The 17,428-nt window shown below is 38.3% G+C and overlaps 1 protein-coding gene across 1 annotated transcript; it reads right to left on the bottom strand.

Moving 5' to 3' along the window:
• Positions 1–1,444: 1,444 nt before the first annotated feature.
• Mthfd2 (methylenetetrahydrofolate dehydrogenase (NADP+ dependent) 2, methenyltetrahydrofolate cyclohydrolase) lies at positions 1,445–12,355 on the bottom strand. Its single transcript, XM_027943820.2, has 8 exons — positions 12,240–12,355; positions 8,219–8,403; positions 6,911–7,033; positions 6,390–6,542; positions 5,186–5,293; positions 4,068–4,160; positions 3,559–3,684; positions 1,445–2,710 (listed from the first exon to the last, which is right to left on the bottom strand). The coding sequence occupies exons 1-8, from the start codon at positions 12,338–12,340 to the stop codon at positions 2,547–2,549; spliced, it is 1,053 nt and encodes a 350-aa protein (XP_027799621.2). The 5' UTR covers positions 12,341–12,355; the 3' UTR covers positions 1,445–2,546.
• Positions 12,356–17,428: the final 5,073 nt, after the last annotated feature.

Here is a 17,428-nt window from a genome sequence, read left to right as displayed (position 1 = left end):
TTTCTATTTACATGAACATTACATGTTAGGCAGCTAACACTTTGGAAAATTATAACTTGGCAATGTTAGTCAAACTAGTCCTTTAAAAGAATGATTAGAAGCAATTTGGGTAGATTAACACCAATTATTAATGAAGCAGACCCTTTCCCCATTAAACTTAAAAAGATTAGACATTTTAGGTTTAATACACATTGAATGAGTGAGCACCAACTGTTTATGTAATACCTGCTATTGCCAGATAACCACATGCATCTGACATTTTCTTCTCCAAAACAACTATGGATTTGAATTTTCCTTAAATTTAACCTCAGAGCTCCCTTCCAAGGAATACTGCCAAGAGGTAAAGCTCTAAACTTCTGATAGCAAAATTATTTAGCTGTTCACTAATCCAGAACCATCCTATTTAAGTACAAAGTCTTTATCTTCATTTGTACCAATCCTGGGAGAGCTAACAATCTAACATTTAAGTTTTAAAGCCTGGCTGATTTGAAATAGTACTGTCCCCATTAAATTGTAGAAATGTTATGGATTCAGGAGTAAATGTGCTTGATTAATAAAACAAACTGGAAAAGTATGATGTTAGCTTTTTGTTGTAAATTGATCCATGTAATTTTTACCTTATATATCCTTTATATTTTGTATATACATGAACATTTTAAGTCTTTAACAGGTTGACATGTTATTACTTCTCCATGCAGTAATTTTTTCCACTTTTAATGTAACTAAAATTCAATAAAAATTAATCCTGTCTGCTCATCTGACTCCAGGTTTAATAATTTAGGAAAGTCAGCAGGCAAGACATATAGACATAAGCTATACCTCACTTACAAAAATATCGCCAACAAACTAGCAAAAGAATAAAGCAAGCTGGAAGAGCACAAGGAAGGAGCAGATCAACTCCCCAGAGTTCTCTCCCTTTTGGCTTCAAACTGCCTAGAGCAGGAGCTACTTGCATGAAAGTGCAGATACATAGCTGTGATTCATAATACGCAGGGGCCTATGTCAAGTATCAGGATGTGCACCACACCGTCCCTAATCAAACTGATACTTTAAACACATGCACACGCATGCACGTGCGCGCGCACACACACACAGACACACACAGGGTGGGCAGAGGTGGTGATGGGGAAATAAATTTACTATGTATGTGTGTGTTGAGAACACAGAAAGGAGAAAATCCTTTGTAGTGATGTGTAAATTGAATGCCTGGTTTAGAAAACACTCAGAACCATTTCAATGAAATTTACAGATTAAGTTCCTAGTTTGACATTACCTGCTGGGATTAAGGACTAGGCTGGTTTCTTCACAGTTCTTTAAACCAATTTGTTTAAGGTTAGAGGCTGGGTGTTACCAAATATAGAAATAACTAGATTATATCCAATGAGAAAAGTTCACTCTGGTTAGATTACAACTAAGACAGTAGTAGGAGACAGTATTTCAGAAATTCATTCCACACCAGACAAATGTGTTTTATTTAAAAAAAAACAAAAACAAACAAAAAAACCCCACCTTTCTTTAAAAAACAAAAACACACACACCAAAAAAACTTTCATCAGAAAGTCTAAATTCAATATTAACTCAAGCTCTTTAAAAATCTTTCAGGAAAGCTCACAGAAAAGCAGGCAGCTGTGACAGTTCTTTGGTGGAAAAGTTGCATATTTACACCAGCTGCCCAGTGATTATCAAGCCCAAGTGTTATTTTTCAAAAATAGGTTTCAAGACATAACAAAGAACCATACAGATACCCACTAAAATACAAAAACTGAATAATAAAGTTTAAGGATATAGCAAAATGGATTTAGCAAAAAGGATACAGCCAAATATGGCAATACACATGAATAATTTATAAAACAAGCCTTTCAATCCTAGAAAACTACAATGGGGAGAACTCATTGAAGGCCAAGGAACACAAAGCAATAGCAAATGGAACAACCCAAGACATTTCCTAACAACGAAGCCAAAAAATAAAAAAAAGACAGCTAGTAATGTTGTTTTTCTTTTTTCCAGCCAGTTCAGTTCTCTTTGGATAAATTTGGTTATTGATCAATATGTATAAAAATTATGGTGACTTTTTTTTTCCTCCACTCTATTACCATTTCTTCCTTTCCCCTAATTTTCTCTAACATTTTTTTTTCCTTTGGTTTGACCAGTTGAACTCAAAAGGCTTGGAACCTAAAATGAGTATCAACTCTTATTGGAAAAGCACTTGGGAAATGCAATCCTAGAAAAGGCAAAGTTTTAACCGGAGTGGCTTGACAAAGTTAAGCATCCATTCTCGATGTGACAAGTCTCTTATGTTAATCACTAGATTAATGGCTTCTCTTGGCTAGATCATATGATCCAGCATGACACTGGAGTGTTCCCTGGTGAGGTACTGCAGAGCTATGTGTGCACAAAACCCACCCATTTTAAGCTTTCAATAAATACAAAGCATCATTTTAAACCATTTCAGTAAAATAAATTAAAAGTATTGCATTTCTAATGACATGCTTGATCACCTCGTGGACTGGCTTGAAGTGCTATTCATGGCAGAGTAGACACAACAGTTAATTGGTGGCTACTCCAAGTTCTTTAGACTTCAGCACTTCCCGCTCTTCAGGCCTCAGCACTTTTTTTGCAGCAATAATGGTATTCTTCATTAGCATTGCCACCGTCATGGGACCAACACCCCCAGGGACAGGAGTGATATAACCGGCTTTCTTCCTGACTCCTACATGGAAACAAGACAGGCTGATTCAGTTACGGCAAAAAACATTATGAAAGGTGCATACAAAAAAAAAGCAATAATAAACATAAGCACCTTCATTAGCCTCAAAACTCATTAAAAGAAAATTATATCTACATCACTGAAGAGTAAATGATTTTGAACACACTAGTGAAATAACATGCACATAACATGCAGTTGTTCAATGAATATCTAATAACTATAGTTTTCTGGTCATACTTTTCTTCCATGTTAAATAAATTTAAAAAGAAACATCTTGGTAGGTTAACTGTAGGAGAGGTAGGGAAGGGTGTAACTGACAATAAGCATTACCTCAATACCCGCCTACAACATTTTTTAAATCTTGAGTATAATTTGCCCAAAGTACCTAAGAAATTTTGTACATCTAATAACCTGTAGTTTTCCAGCCATACGCCATGATTTTTTTTAAATTTGGTTACCAAGGATTGAACTCAGGGGCATTCAACCACTGAATCACACATCCTCAGCCCTTTTTCGTATTCTATTGAGAGACAGGGTCTTGCTGAGTTTCTTAGGGCCTCACTAAGATGCTGAGGCTGGCTTTGAACTTTTTTTTTTTTTTAACTATTCATTATTTTTTAGTTTTAGGTGGACAAAATAAAATATCTTTATATTTATGTGGTGCTGAGGATCGAACCCAGTGCCTCATGCATGCTAGGAGAGTGCTCTACCACTGAGCTACAACCCCAGCCCCAGGCTTTGAACTCTTGATCTTCCTGCCTCAGCACCCTGAGCTGCTGGGATTACAGGTATACACAACCATGCCCTGCTTATTTGTTGTTTTTATATATTTTTAAAATTACATCATTTACCTTCAAAGTCTACATCTCCAACCAACTTGGGTTTAGCAGTTATAGGATCCTGAATTCTGTTAATTCCCACATCAATGACTGCAGCTCCTTCCTTGATCATATCTGCTGTGATCAGATTTGGAATGCCTGGCCAATGGAGATAGGAATGATCAACTTAGTACTAAAAAGAAGATTCTACCAGTCAGATTCTTGCCTTTCAATTTCTAGAGACTTAAAAGAGCTAATTAACGTATTTTATAACATGTTAAAGAATCAAGGGACCATTTAAATTCATATAGTAAATGGAACTATTTTTAGGTGTAAGGAAAAACTTTCACCTATCCAGTCTATAATGGAGTGCCAGAAACCAGTATTCCAACCATAACTCCACCCTCATCTTTGAAGGCAGCTCAAAAAATCATTACGAGGGGAAGGATGAATGGCAATGAGGCAGGTGGATCCTAAGAGATGAGGTACAACTTCACTCTTCTGAAGAGAAGTCCTTCAAGCCCTCTCCCTTGAGTTCTTACCTGCAGCAGATATGACAATATCTGCAAGAATTGTGTGCTTCTTCAATTGTTCTTTGGGAGTGTATCGATGAGATATTGTAACAGTGGCATCACCTAAGGGAAAACAAAATAGATGTCTTGATTACTGAATCAAAGCTGATTAGGTCTCAATTAATCAAGTCATTGTAGAAACTGATCTCTGAAAAATAACTGACTTAATGCTTGTGCCCTATTTTCTGGACATCTAATTGTTATTTGCTTTTGAAAATTAATGCTCAGTATAACTTTTACCCATAGTCTTTGCTCTACCCTTTGGAATCATACATAATTAACTTTATTCCTTATTGTACTTCACAGCTTTCCAAGAATTTTATCTTGTCTAAGATATAATTGTCACGAGGTTACAAGTGTTATTTATTTATTCATTTATTTATTTATTTATTTAGTACCAGGGATTGAACTCAGGGGCGCTTAAACACAGAGCTATATCCCCTTTTTTATTTTGAGATAGGAATTCATTAAGTTTCCCAGGACCTCGCTATATTGCGGAAGCTGGCTTTGAACTCGTGGTCCTCTTGCCTCAGTCTCCTGAGTCGCTGTGATTATAGGAATATACCACCACGTCCAGCTGCTTTTTTGTTTTTTTAAGTTAATGAAAAAGATAGCTGGAAATATAGTTTTGCTACTATTTCTGATATAATCATGTAAGGTTGTTATTGCAACAATTACATGTGATAAATGATTTATGAGGCTTTTTCTTAGATAAAATAACATAACTTGACATGACACATGGCAGTCATATCAAATCAACCCTTTGCAGTTGTCTGAGATATTTTTCTACCAAATGATACAGAACACTATATTAACTTCAAATAAGAAGTGCTTCTTAGCTCCAACCATCAAAGCCACACCTGAAAATTTCTAATTGCCTACAAAATGCTTTACTCAAAACTCAAATTGATTTCTAGGTTAATTCCATAATAAATGAATTAAAACTCCTTGATGATACTGAGTAGTTTCTATACAAAAGTTACTCACTGAGTAAATGTTAACAGAATTACAACAAATATACTTCTGTTGTCTCTGAAGGATCTCCAAAAAGGGAGAAGAGAACACTGCTCTGAAAGCAATTTCCTTACCTCCAGGTCTTTCATGAGCCCCATCTGTGTGTAGTAACATTGCAATGGGCATTCCAACATTTTTTGATCTTCCAGCCACAACCACATTCTTCCCTAGGGTTGGAATACCTATGAAAAAATGTATATTTTTGCATTAAAAGGAGTGTCAATCCATCGAAAATGTGCAAAAAAAAACAACAGATGACCTGGGACACGAATCCAATTTTAATAGTGAAGGAAATCACTAAGTTTATTGCCTCATTAGTCAGTCAGAGTTAATACTTGCTACACATAGAAAGGGCTAAAAGAAAACAGGATAGCCAGGTGCAATGGCACATGCCGGTAATCCAGTGACTTGAGAGGCTGAGGCAGGAGGATTACAAGTTCGAGGCCAGCCTCAGTAACTCAGTAAGACACTGTCTCAAATAAAAAATTAAGGGCTGGGGATGTGGCTCAAGTGGTAGCGCGCTCGCCTGGCATGCGTGCAGCCCGGGTTCGATCCTCAGCACCACATACAAACAAAGATGTTGTGCCCGCGGAAAACTAAAAAATAAATATAAAAAAAAAAAAAATTCTCTCTCTCTCTCTCTCTGTCTCTCACTCTCTCTTTAAAAAAAAAAAAAAAAAAAAAATTAAGGGCTGAGGATGTGACTCAGTGGTAAAGTGCTTCTGGGTTCAATTACCAGTACCTAAGAGAAGAAAAAAGGAAACAAGAGAATATGCCCTATAAATTAGAAAATGTTATAAGAATGTAGACCACCACCACTATTAAATCTTAAGTTCCTTTCCTGAGGTTTCTGAATTAAAGTCTCCAAATATTCACAGACAAGTGTCAAAAGAGGTAAGCACAGCAGAGTAGGAATAAAAGATGTGGACTACGGCTCCACTCATTGGAATTGTAGGAATTTTTGCCATTTGTAAGTATAGGTTGCATATTCCTTATCTGAAATACTTGGGACCAGAAGTGTTTCAGATGTCAAGAGATTTTCAGATTTTGGAATATTTGTATAGAAAGTTCATCTTTATAATTTTATCATATTGTGTGTGTGTGTGTGTATGTGTATGTGTGTGTGTATATATATATATATATATGTATATATATATATATTTATTTATTTATTAAATAAGTTTATCACTTGAGAATCCCTAATCCAAACATTGACAACGCTTTACCCATACTTCCTTGATAATTCTAACAAGACATAAGATTCTGGGATATACCTACCAGTTCGCTTAATTATTTCCCACACGCCCCATGGGGTAGCAGGTAACATGGAATACTGGTCCAAACACATTCGCCCTACATTAATTACATGAAAGCCATCAACATCCTTGTCTGGAGAAACAGCATTGCAGATCTTTCTCTCATCGATGTGTTCTGTAAAGAAACCAAAGCCCAGCTTTAAATCACTATATTGTAGTTGGGGGTATTTGACTCCATCTTATCTGATTTGTTATACAAATCCATCCCATTTCTGACTTGCCTCCCTGATGCACTTCATCTTTACAGACGTCAAATGCCAGTATGGCAGCCAACACCCTTTTTTTTCCATTGCTTCCCTCCACTGTGGTTTGTACAAAGATTTCAATATGGAGACAAGTGGTATTTTAAGTAGATCCGTCCCATTTCTAATAAAATAATCTTTTTACCTTGCCTTTAAGTCAAATTCACATGAAGGGCCAGGTGTACAAGGTAGCCAAGCCTCTCCATGGCTCAGACACCATTAACTAGAATGTAAAACTCACCTGGGAGAGGGAGTTGAACAAGCAGACCATCTACGTTTTCATCATTATTTAGTTTATTGATTAAATTCAACAGCTCTTCCTCTGAAATTGAAGCTGGTTTCACAATTGTCTCACTGTTGATTCCTATTGTAAGAAAATGATGAGTTACTTACTTAGTGAGCACTACTATGTTGCCAGCCAAACTCTGCTACCACAGGGATTTTTAATCATTGGATCCACCCTGGCAGCTGAACCAGCTCACAAGAAACCTAAGAAGTTTAACTTTGCACATATATAGGCTACAGAAGACTAGCTCGACACTTTCATACATTATTCTATGCAATTTTCATTACTCTCATTTTAGAGACAAGGAGACTAAAGCAGACAGATTAAAGCTAGCTTAGTGCTAGGAGTGGTGGTGCATGCTTGTAATCCCAGCAGCTTGAGAGGTTGAGGCGGGAGGATTGCAAGTTCAAAGCCAGCCTCAGCAACTTATGAGGCCCTAAGCAACTTTAGTGAGACCCTGTCTCTAAATTAAAAAAAAAAAAAAAAAAAAAAGGTGATGGGGGGTTGTGGGGGGAGCTTGAGATGTAACTCAGATTTTCAGCTAAAATGGCAGGAGGTCTCAATTTTCAGTGATCACAGAGTACACCAAGGGTTCAGAGGCTGGTAACTCCATCCAGCCACACTGGAAGGCCAGAGGAAAGGGCACCTTTTGCTCAGACCACTGACCCACAAGTGAGTGGGCACAGGTGAATCCGAACCCACCACCTCTTGTCCGAAGTCACGCAGTAATCTGTGGTACTGCAAGACCTACAAACCTCCTACCACCTGGACCCAAATCACTTCTAATTGCATGATTAGTTTTGCAATCAATCAGTGAAGAAGTCAAAAGCTATTTCTCAGAAGTTGGAGTCATTTCCTTCAAATCGGTGACTGTTTAACCACATCACTAAGATGACTTAATGTCGTATTGCTCAATCTTTCCCCGTTACCCTGCTGCTTTAAAACTGCTACACCCAAGTCAGAGACTCTCATTATTCCTCAAGAAAAGCAAATATAAATATCAAGATCACCTGTAGAATGTTAATGCCAAGAATTTAGCTCACATTCCAGAAGACACCAAGAATGCCAATCAAGTTCCTCCTGTCCCAGTCAATAAGCCTCCCCAGTAAATTGGATCTAATTTCTTCACAACATTTTGGATACAATTCAGTCATATTAGCCTCCTCTGTCTGAGTTTTCTAATCAGAAAAAGGAATCATAAATTATAATGGCGTCTGCCTCAGATTCAACTGAATGGCAGAAAGGTCTGAAAGTGATACGTACCCACATCTGCAGCTGCCCTGGTTTTGTTGAGGACATAGGAATGACTTGCAGGATTCTCACCAACCAGAATCACACTCAGATGTGGCCGCTTGTTGCCAGAGGCTACCCACTCTTCCACCTCCTGCCGCACTTCCTGCTTGATCTGCTGGGCCAGTTTCTTTCCAGAAATGACAACAGCTTCATTTCTGCAGAAGGCAACAGAGTCACAAAACCAAATAGCTTAGATTTCTGTAAAAGTAAGTTGTTATTAAACTCCACACTTTTAAAGCTTAGATTAAAATGCCTGGTGCCTAGTATGAGGTGGTGAACATGTGTCCAGCTACATGTTTAGTAAAGTGCCATTACTTACAGAAAAGAATCTTGTCCTTAAGCAAAAAGATCCCACAAAAACAAGTCTTCTCTTTAGGCTTCTGCCCTCAGTGTCATATGAGCATTGCTCCAACCTTAAGAACAATGAAACATCAATTCCCCTTATAAATACATGTTTAATTCTCAGGGACACAGCATCTTGCATGGTCATATAGGGTTAATACTCAAGGCCAATGGTACTTAAGACAGAATTTCAAATCTTTAACATCTTTAAATCTTTTTAATGCCTGTTTTTTATTTGCATTGTGAACATCTTTTTAATGCCTGCTTTTTATTTGCATTGTGAATAAATACCTACTCTAAACCAAATCTCAATGTCTTATAGTAATAGAGAAAATTTGTAGCTAAAATTTATATTAATCTGTACTCTATCTTGTGAGGTATTAAGATCTCAACAAGAACAAAAAAAAGACAAGAACAAAAAAAAAAAGGTACCAAGATCTCTACCCAGATTTAATGTAATGATACTAATATGGTACAAAAATATATAATAGCATTTAATTTATATTGAAAACATTCTTAATATTCACAAATCATCTAGAGTTGAATAGAACTTCATTAAGAGCTTTGCTGATATAAATACCCCTGGCAACATTCCTGATATAGATCAGGAATGATTAGTAAGTATCTGGAATACCTTTCCTTGACCAGAAATACATCCTCAACCCTAGAATGCTACAGTATCAAATACTTCTTAAAAAGAACATAAGATAGGGGCTGGAGTTGTGGCTCAGTGGTAGAGCACTTGCCTGGCTTGTATGAGGCCCTAAAAGATCCATTTACAACTAAAAAATATTAAAAAGAAAGAAAGGAAACAACTTAAGATAGTCATGTGTATTGAATGAAGTAATGTATATAAAAATGTCAGGTATGTATGTTCAATAACATTAATTTCTTACACTCTTCTCTTGGTTGTATGTACACATATATCCTTAATATACAGTGAATATATTTTCGCATAGTCAAAAGGAATTATTCACACGCACAAATGCACAGACATATACTCAGTGAGAAGCACTTAGCTTGCCCTTCATAAAAAATTTCTTTGAAAAGCAGTAACTTAGAAAAATGGTAGCAGCTCACTTGGACTAAAAATGATATACTAAAGTTAAGGACACAGGGTTCTTGGAGAAGCCAGTGTTCCAAGCCCCAATCTTTGCTTCCAAAAGCAGGTTCTGGGTGTTATGCCAATTTGCTTTAAAAAAAAAAAAAAAAAAAAGTCAGAAGAGCAACATGAACTAAAAATAAAGCCACAATGTAATGAAGATCTTTCATAATATAACTGCATTTTAGCCCTCCTCTGCTTCTCACAACTCTTGCAAAATGTGAAACACATTAACTAACTTCCTATCATCTCTTTTGCCCAGGGGCAGATAAGTCATTGCTATCCTCAATAAACAGGGAAATGGGAAGAATCAGCCCAGTCCCATAAGAAATCCAAACATTATAATGCTTTTAGCTAACACATATTTAGGAATTAAGTGCTTTTGCAAATGTGTTTAGAAATTTTTTCCATTCAAACAATGAATCAACAGAATAGAAGAAGTCAAGAAGTCTGTTCCAGTAAATTTGAAATTAAAATTCAAGTCAGCACCATCTTCACTTTCTCTTTAACCCAATGGCTTAGTCATTTTCCATCAAACATCAACCATTAGGGGCATTTTACAGCTCAAAATCAACTTATTTTGGGGAGAGGTCTATTTCTTCTTACTAATAGTACCAGTAATTAGTGAAGGAAGATACAAAAGGGAATGGAATTAACATTTATTTAATAGTAGGTACTTTGTTAAAACTTTTACATACATCACTCTCAGTTACCCTGGGGTTATTATAATAACCCTCTTGCACAGAAGAGGACACTGAAGATAGTAGAAACAAGACTCAAATGCAGACTTCTGCCTCAGAGTTCATTTACCCCTCTCCCCCACTATCTCCTAGGCTATAGTACTCATCTAACCACAGTGTTTGTGTTCCTGAAACTCTCAAACAGCAAAACATGGGCTCTGTTAATAACAAATGTGCAGTGCAGAGCACATGCATTGCCTTCAAACATGTGGAGCCCACTAGTAATTCAGAAAGGCAAGCAGTAAAATCAGAACATTTGTCATCAGTGTTTAAGCAAACTGGTTTAGTTCTAAGATCTTTATAAATATCTTTTCAATCAGAAAAGCCTAAGAAGGCTCTGTCCTACAAGCACATGTGGTCAGCACTTAGGAAGAGGGAAAAGAACAGACAGTAATGAAAGAGGAGACCAAAAGGCTGATCAGAATCAGACCAAAAAGTCTTGATTGTCCCCTTCCACATTCTCCTTCAAAAACTCACTCATACTACACAGATTCTACATCATGAGCTGTAACCAGCAGTGCCTTGGAAATACCTTGTGTGTGTGTATGTGTGTGTGTGTTTTAAGTTGTAGTTGGGCACAATACCTTTATTTTTATTTTTATGTGATGCTGAGGATCGAACCCAGTGCCTCGCAAGTGCTAGGCAAACGCTCTACCACTAAGCCACAACCCCAGCCCCTTGGAAAGATCTTTAACAGCATTTTTACAAGAACAGTGTTTTATCCCCGCTAAATCTGCACAGCTTAGCAGAGTGTCTGGAACAGTGAATATATGTTGGGGAAAAAAATAAAAGTTACTTTTAAAGATATAGGACTCTAGCTGCAAAAGATCTAAAGATTGACAGGAAAGAGGGTGCAGAAATGTGGGAAGAGAAATCATAGTCCCTCAAAAGACTATTCAAGCTAGGTTTAGGAATGGAACTTTGAGGTTCAAAAAGATCAAGAAAAACCAATTACCTACCTCCCTAAGGAAATTCAACCAGAGCTTTCCCTGTCTTCCTCCTGGTATTTTTTTCTCCAATTTTTTTTTAATTGTGGTAAAATACACATATAAACTGTGCCATATTGATCACTTTTAAGTTTACAGTTCAGCTGTATTAAATAATTCATATTTAATAGAAGGGCAACCATCACTGCTATTCATCTTCAGAACTCATCTTGTAAAACCGAAACTATCCATGCAACAGTAACTCCCCACTCCTCCTTCCCCAGTCCCTGGAAACCTCCGGGTATTTATCACCTCAAGTTACCCAGGTTGGCATGGGTCACTTCGTGGAGTGGATTGCAGTCAAAGCCCTGAAGACCTCAGTACATTCATTCACAGCCGCGAAGCCGCACTAGGAGCGCAGAGCGAGCCACACCCACCCCCCGGAGGAGGAGCGAAGCGTGGGTACCCCTCTAGCAAGCGGGCTCCGGGATTTCATCAGACTGCACCAACCCCATCCACCGCTAGGGTCTCGGGAAAGGACCGCTAACAGAAGGCGGCTCTTTCGGAACCCTTCCCGGCGCTCGCCCAAGGTTTCCCAAGACGACTCTCCGCATCACAGCCAGCGTCGGCAGGTTCTGGCCGATAACCTCCTTATGTTCCCATGTAAAAAGGGGCACCCCAGAGTCCTTTGAACCTTCGCTCCGCACTGTCGGCTGCGGCATCACTCGGTGCCACGTCGCCCCGCCACACCCCTCCAGGCGGCCACCACCGCCAGGGCGATGCTCAGAAAGACGTACCTCAGCACCCCACCGGAAGCCTGGCGGCCCCTGTTCTCCGTTTTCCCCGGCTTTCCGTGCTGTCCCGCTTCCAGATTCACTTACCGAACTGCGGCCAGGTGGAAGGGATGATGGAGGAGGTGGCAGCTTTGCGCGGGCCGGAGCAGCCGGGTGGCCAACGCAGATAACAGTGAAGTTGCAGCCATCGCCAGGGCTGGTGCCCGTGCCGGGAGAGAAACGCGCGCGCGGGCCTTGCGGTTATACCTCCACCCCGTGGTAGGCCCCGCCTCCCACCGACACCCATTGGTCTCTGCCCCACTCTGCCGGCTGTCCTGGAGCCGAGAGAGCCAATCGGTTGTCTCCATTAAACGTAAGCGGTGCAGGATAGAGCCCGGCTTATGATTGGAGCAAGAAGAGCCGGCAGCCTGGCTCTAGAAGGCTAATAAGTCTGAGTAGAATGGCCTGATTGGCTGAGGAAGTCAAGCCCCTGCCTGACGCAGCCATTGTCACCCACGCCTGGCCGACAGGAATTAGAGTTCATTCATTCATTCATTGAACAAATGTCTGAGGGCGTACTGTGTGCCGGGTCACTCGTGGAGTGGATTGCAGTAAAGTGTGGATAAAAAGGCAGATAATCAACAAAGAAATAAAAATGGAGTTGGAAAATCAATATTTGGTAAAGTCATAGTAAAAACTGATTCGGAATCCTCAATGAATGTCGAAGCAACTGGATGAAAGTTGGATGTGGAATGAGATACTTACATATAGGTTCACCAGATGTAGCAAATAAAAATACTAGACGTGCAATTTTTTTTAAGAGAGAGAGAGAGAGAGAATTTTTTAATATTTATTTTTCAGTTCTCGGGGACACAACATCTTTGTTTGTATGTGGTGCTGAGGATGGAACCCAGGCCGCACGCATGCCAGGCGAGCGCACTACCGCTTGAGGCACATCCCCAGCCTCTAGACGTGCGATTAATTTAGAATTTTAGATAAATAATTTGAGGAGGTCAAATTTGTATTTTAAAAAGCACTTATTATTTTTCTGGAATTAAAATTCAACTGGTTTTTCTGTATTTTATCTGGCAGCATTTTTGCACAGTCTCAAACTCTCTCTCCAGCAAAATACTTATTAATAACAAAATCCAAGTGATCAAATTTAACATCGCCACATGAAACAAACATATTATGAGTTTCTCAATAGATGCACTGAGGACACATCACTTCATAGCTTTAAACAAGTCTGAAAATTAAATGCAGTGATTTAGGAAAACTATAAGTCTCCTATAAAGTGTTACAGATTTCTCATTTTTACATTGAGAAGAAAGATCACAGACCTGCAATGTAAAAACTGTTCAAGAACAAAAACATAGTCCTAGCCAGGCAAGGTGGTGTACACCTGTAAGCATAGCAGTTCCAGAGGCTGAGGCAGGAGGATATCAAGTTCAAAGCCAGCCTCAGCAACTTAGGGAGGTCCTAAGCAACTTAGCAAGACCCTGTGTCAAATATAAAAAATAAAAAGGGTTAGGATGTAGCTCAGTGGTTAAGCACCCCTGGGTTCAATCTTTGGTACCAAAACAAAAACAAAAATAAAACATATTCCTAAATGTGGGGGGAAAAATACATATTCCTGAAATTGGTAATATGCTATAAGGTTTTAATCTAATCATGAGGAAATATCAGACAAGCCCAAATTGAGACACTCTACAAGATAAAACATTTGTACTCTTCAAAAATGCCAAGACAATGAAAAACAAAGAATGAGGAAATGTTCTAGATTAAAAGAGTTTAGTTATGACAACTAAATGCGATATGTGAGTATGGAATGGGTTCTGGACCCTCTAATATTTTTGTTTCTCTTCTTTTTTCTCTTTTGCTATAAATGGCATTATAGGACAATTGTCAAAATGTGAATAAAGTCTATAATTAGTTACTAGCATTGTAACAATGCTAATTTCCTGATTTAGCTAATCATATTGTGACATGTAGGAGAATGCACACTACTTGCCTTTAGAGATAAAAGGACAACTTACTTTCAAATGGTCCAGAAAAAATAAGGATATGTAATTAAAATAAGGGTATGTATATAAGTATGTTTGCTGGGTGCTCCTTTTTCTATCTTTCTCCCTCTCCCTCTCCATACTTTTGTGTGTGTATATTTAAATATATATATACCAGTTGCAGTGGTACACACCTGTAATCCCGGGTGCTCAGGAGGCTGAAGCAGGAGGACTGCAAGTTCAAGGCCAGCCTCCTAGGCAACTTAGTGAGAACTTGTCTCGGAATAAAAAATAAAAAGAGCTAGATATGTGGCTCAGAGGTAAAGCACCTCTGAGTTCAATTCCCAGTACCCCAAAATAATTAAATAAATAAATATGCATATATGTGTGTGTGTGCATGTGTGTATAAAATATATATATGTGTGTGTGTGTGTGTGTGTGTGTGTATATATATATATATATATATATATATATATATATACACATATATATTTTAAATATCCTCTTCTTATAAGGACACTTATAGTCAGATTGTATTAGAGCCCAACCTAATGCCTTCATTTTAATATAATTCTTGTTTAAGGCTATATCTCCACATATAGTCACACTCTAAGGATAAGGTTTTGGGGCTGGGGATATAGCTCAGTTCATAGAATGCTTGCCTTGTATGTACAAGGACCTGGGTTCAATGGCCAGCACCCCCCCCCCACACACACACACACTCACACACGATAAAGTTTCAACACTGAATTTTAGTGGGGACACAATTCAGTCCATAGCAATGTGTATACATAAAGAGAAACTGATCAAACAAATGGCAAATGTAAGATAGTAACAGTTGGGGAATCTGAAGGAAGAGTATGCCAATATGCCTTTGAACTTTTCCTGACACCTTTCTATGTCTGAAATTATTTCAAACTTTAAAAAAAGTGATGTTTCTGACCTCCTGGGGCTTAGCATAGGCAGACATACAGTGAACAAGAAAAAAGACTAAGAAAAAGAATATGGTGCTGAGAAGACAAGACAATGGATGTGGGAGGTCGTATAGTCTGGAGCATGCCCTACAGGTTATATGACTAGGTACAATGATTCCCAGAAACTGTCCCCAGAAAACTCCATATGGAAGTACCTTATGGTTGGCTACCTGGGCTTATAACTGTAAAGAAGGAAAGGAAATAGGCATGCCCAGTTTCAAAAAGCCCAGCCCTCTTAAAATTTTGAGAATTCTCTTTGCCAAAAGTGTGAACTCTCAAGAGTGAAATTATATGTGAACATCATTGTAGGTGTTTATCATGTTTAACAAAAAGGATGTGTTTCTATGTTCCCACAGTATTATATTGAAATACGATTTGTGAAATAAAAAAAGACTTTATACGACAATTTTTAGATCAAGTTCTGTGGGATGAGGTGCTCAGGCTCTTCTATACCCAATCCCAATCAGTCTTCCTGCCTGCTTTCTTCCCTCAGACCCAACAGAGCACATCATGTCCTTTTATAAAGTGGTCACATTCCTCCCTGGTTCCTAGAAGCACTGTTACTCATCCCCTCAAGGCTGCACCCCCAGACTATCTGACCTAAAAGTTTGACCTCTAGACCGCCACATCTAGTTCTTCACTGGGACTTGTATAATTTCTCTCCAAAATATCTCTCAATTTCATCTACAGCTCTCCCCACTGACCTATTCCTGGTCAACTACATCTCCACTCAGACAAATAAGATAACCTCTTATCTGTTTTGGCTTTTAAAAGAGTATACAGCATTGTCCTTCTGAACACCTTTCAAGGGTGACCACCTGGCTTCAAACAGGTTAAGATTCTTGGTGACTGATTTCATTTCACTTCACGTTCCCCCTTGACAGTCACATTCTCACCGCACTGGCTTCTTTCAGTTCCTTGATCACAGCAAACTCCTGACTGCTTCAAAGCCTTTGCATACTCTGTTGATTCTGAACAGAACCCCACTTCTTCTTTCGATCAGCTAACTCATACTCTGGAGACTTAGTTTAAATGGCATTCAAACTCCCCAGTCTCTCTTTGGTCCTTCCTGTCACATTATTTTAATGCTCTTAATGCATTCAATGCTCTTCAGTTTCTACAACTGTAACTACATATCATCTACTGGTATAATCATTTGATTAATATCTATATTCTCCAACTGAAGACAGAGGCCAAATATTTTGTTTAGCAATGAATATGGCTAACACCACAGTCTGACTTCAGGCTTAACCATTTTCAGAGTGGAAACCTTCATGTGGCTTTTTTGCTCGAGTGAGTTTTTAGTGTCTGATAAATTGGATTTCTCTTTCATAGTCTACAACCTGAGTCCCAACATAATGGTCAGGGACATCTTAGCAGTTTTACTGTCCTTTTATACTTACCTGTGACTGAGGCTAAAACATGAACTCTGAAAGCACCAACTGGCTAGGAGAAGCAGGAACCCTCTGTGACCAAAGTGGATTTAGTTGATAGTGTAAAGCTGGAGGTTTGCAAATGATGAGACAGCACACTTACACAGAATGAAAATGCAAGGTTGCAAATCCTGTCCAAGGAAGCTGGAAAGGGGATGAATAGGGGGTGGGTGAGAGGTTCAAGAGAGGAGGGACTGGTGTCTTTATAATTTGCCATTTAGCTTTTGTTTTCAGCATCTGCTATAAGCAGATGGTGTGCAGTGATCTCTCTGTTCAGCTGAGATAAGGAGGGAATTTTAAAAAAACCAAACTTCTCCAGTCTTTGGATAGCCCCTGTCTAGTGGAAAACAAATTGCCCTGAAGCAATTAGCAATCAGCAATTTCTCTTTCTCCATTTGCTTCTCTCACCAGGAAATCTTATTTTTTTATTCCTAAGGGGACTATACTGATATCAGTCAAATATTGACCTGGGATTTTCACCTAATCCTGAAGATTATCTCTTTTCCTCCATAAATCTAACAATATTAAAAGCTTTATCTAATAAATTGCTGATCTTTCATTGATTTAATAATTTTTTGGCTTAAAAAACAATCCAATTTTTAATTCAAAAACATTCTTGAATCCTTTATTTTCATGATGTTTTTATGATAATTGTATTACTTAGGGAATATAAGTTATGAAAAAAAGTATGAGTCTGCATCCTTAGGTATATAGCTTCTCTTCAGGTATATCAAATCATGTTTTAAATTATAAACTACAAAATTCAACACAATAAAAAAATTAATTCAACACAACAGGTGATATTTGAATGAAATAAAATCAACATGAAAATCATGGTAACAGGTACAGGGGACAATCTTATTTACACCAGACCTCCTGCACAACCA

This window comes from Marmota flaviventris, chromosome 14 (assembly GCF_047511675.1).
Source record: "Marmota flaviventris isolate mMarFla1 chromosome 14, mMarFla1.hap1, whole genome shotgun sequence".
Lineage (NCBI taxonomy): Eukaryota > Metazoa > Chordata > Mammalia > Rodentia > Sciuridae > Marmota > Marmota flaviventris.
Note: the sequence above shows the minus strand (reverse complement) of the source record. Positions and strands in the feature narration are given on the sequence as shown.

Coding starts and splice junctions, on each gene's coding strand:
- Mthfd2 (XM_027943820.2), bottom strand. CDS start 12,340: ATGGCTGCAACTTCACTGTTATCTGCGTTGGCCACCCGGCTGCTCCGG. Junction 7,034..8,218: donor CAGGGCAGCTGCAGATGTGG/GTACGTATCACT, acceptor TTCTTACAATAG/GAATCAACAGTGAGACAATT. Junction 6,543..6,910: donor TGTTCAACTCCCTCTCCCAG/GTGAGTTTTACA, acceptor GTTTCTTTACAG/AACACATCGATGAGAGAAAG.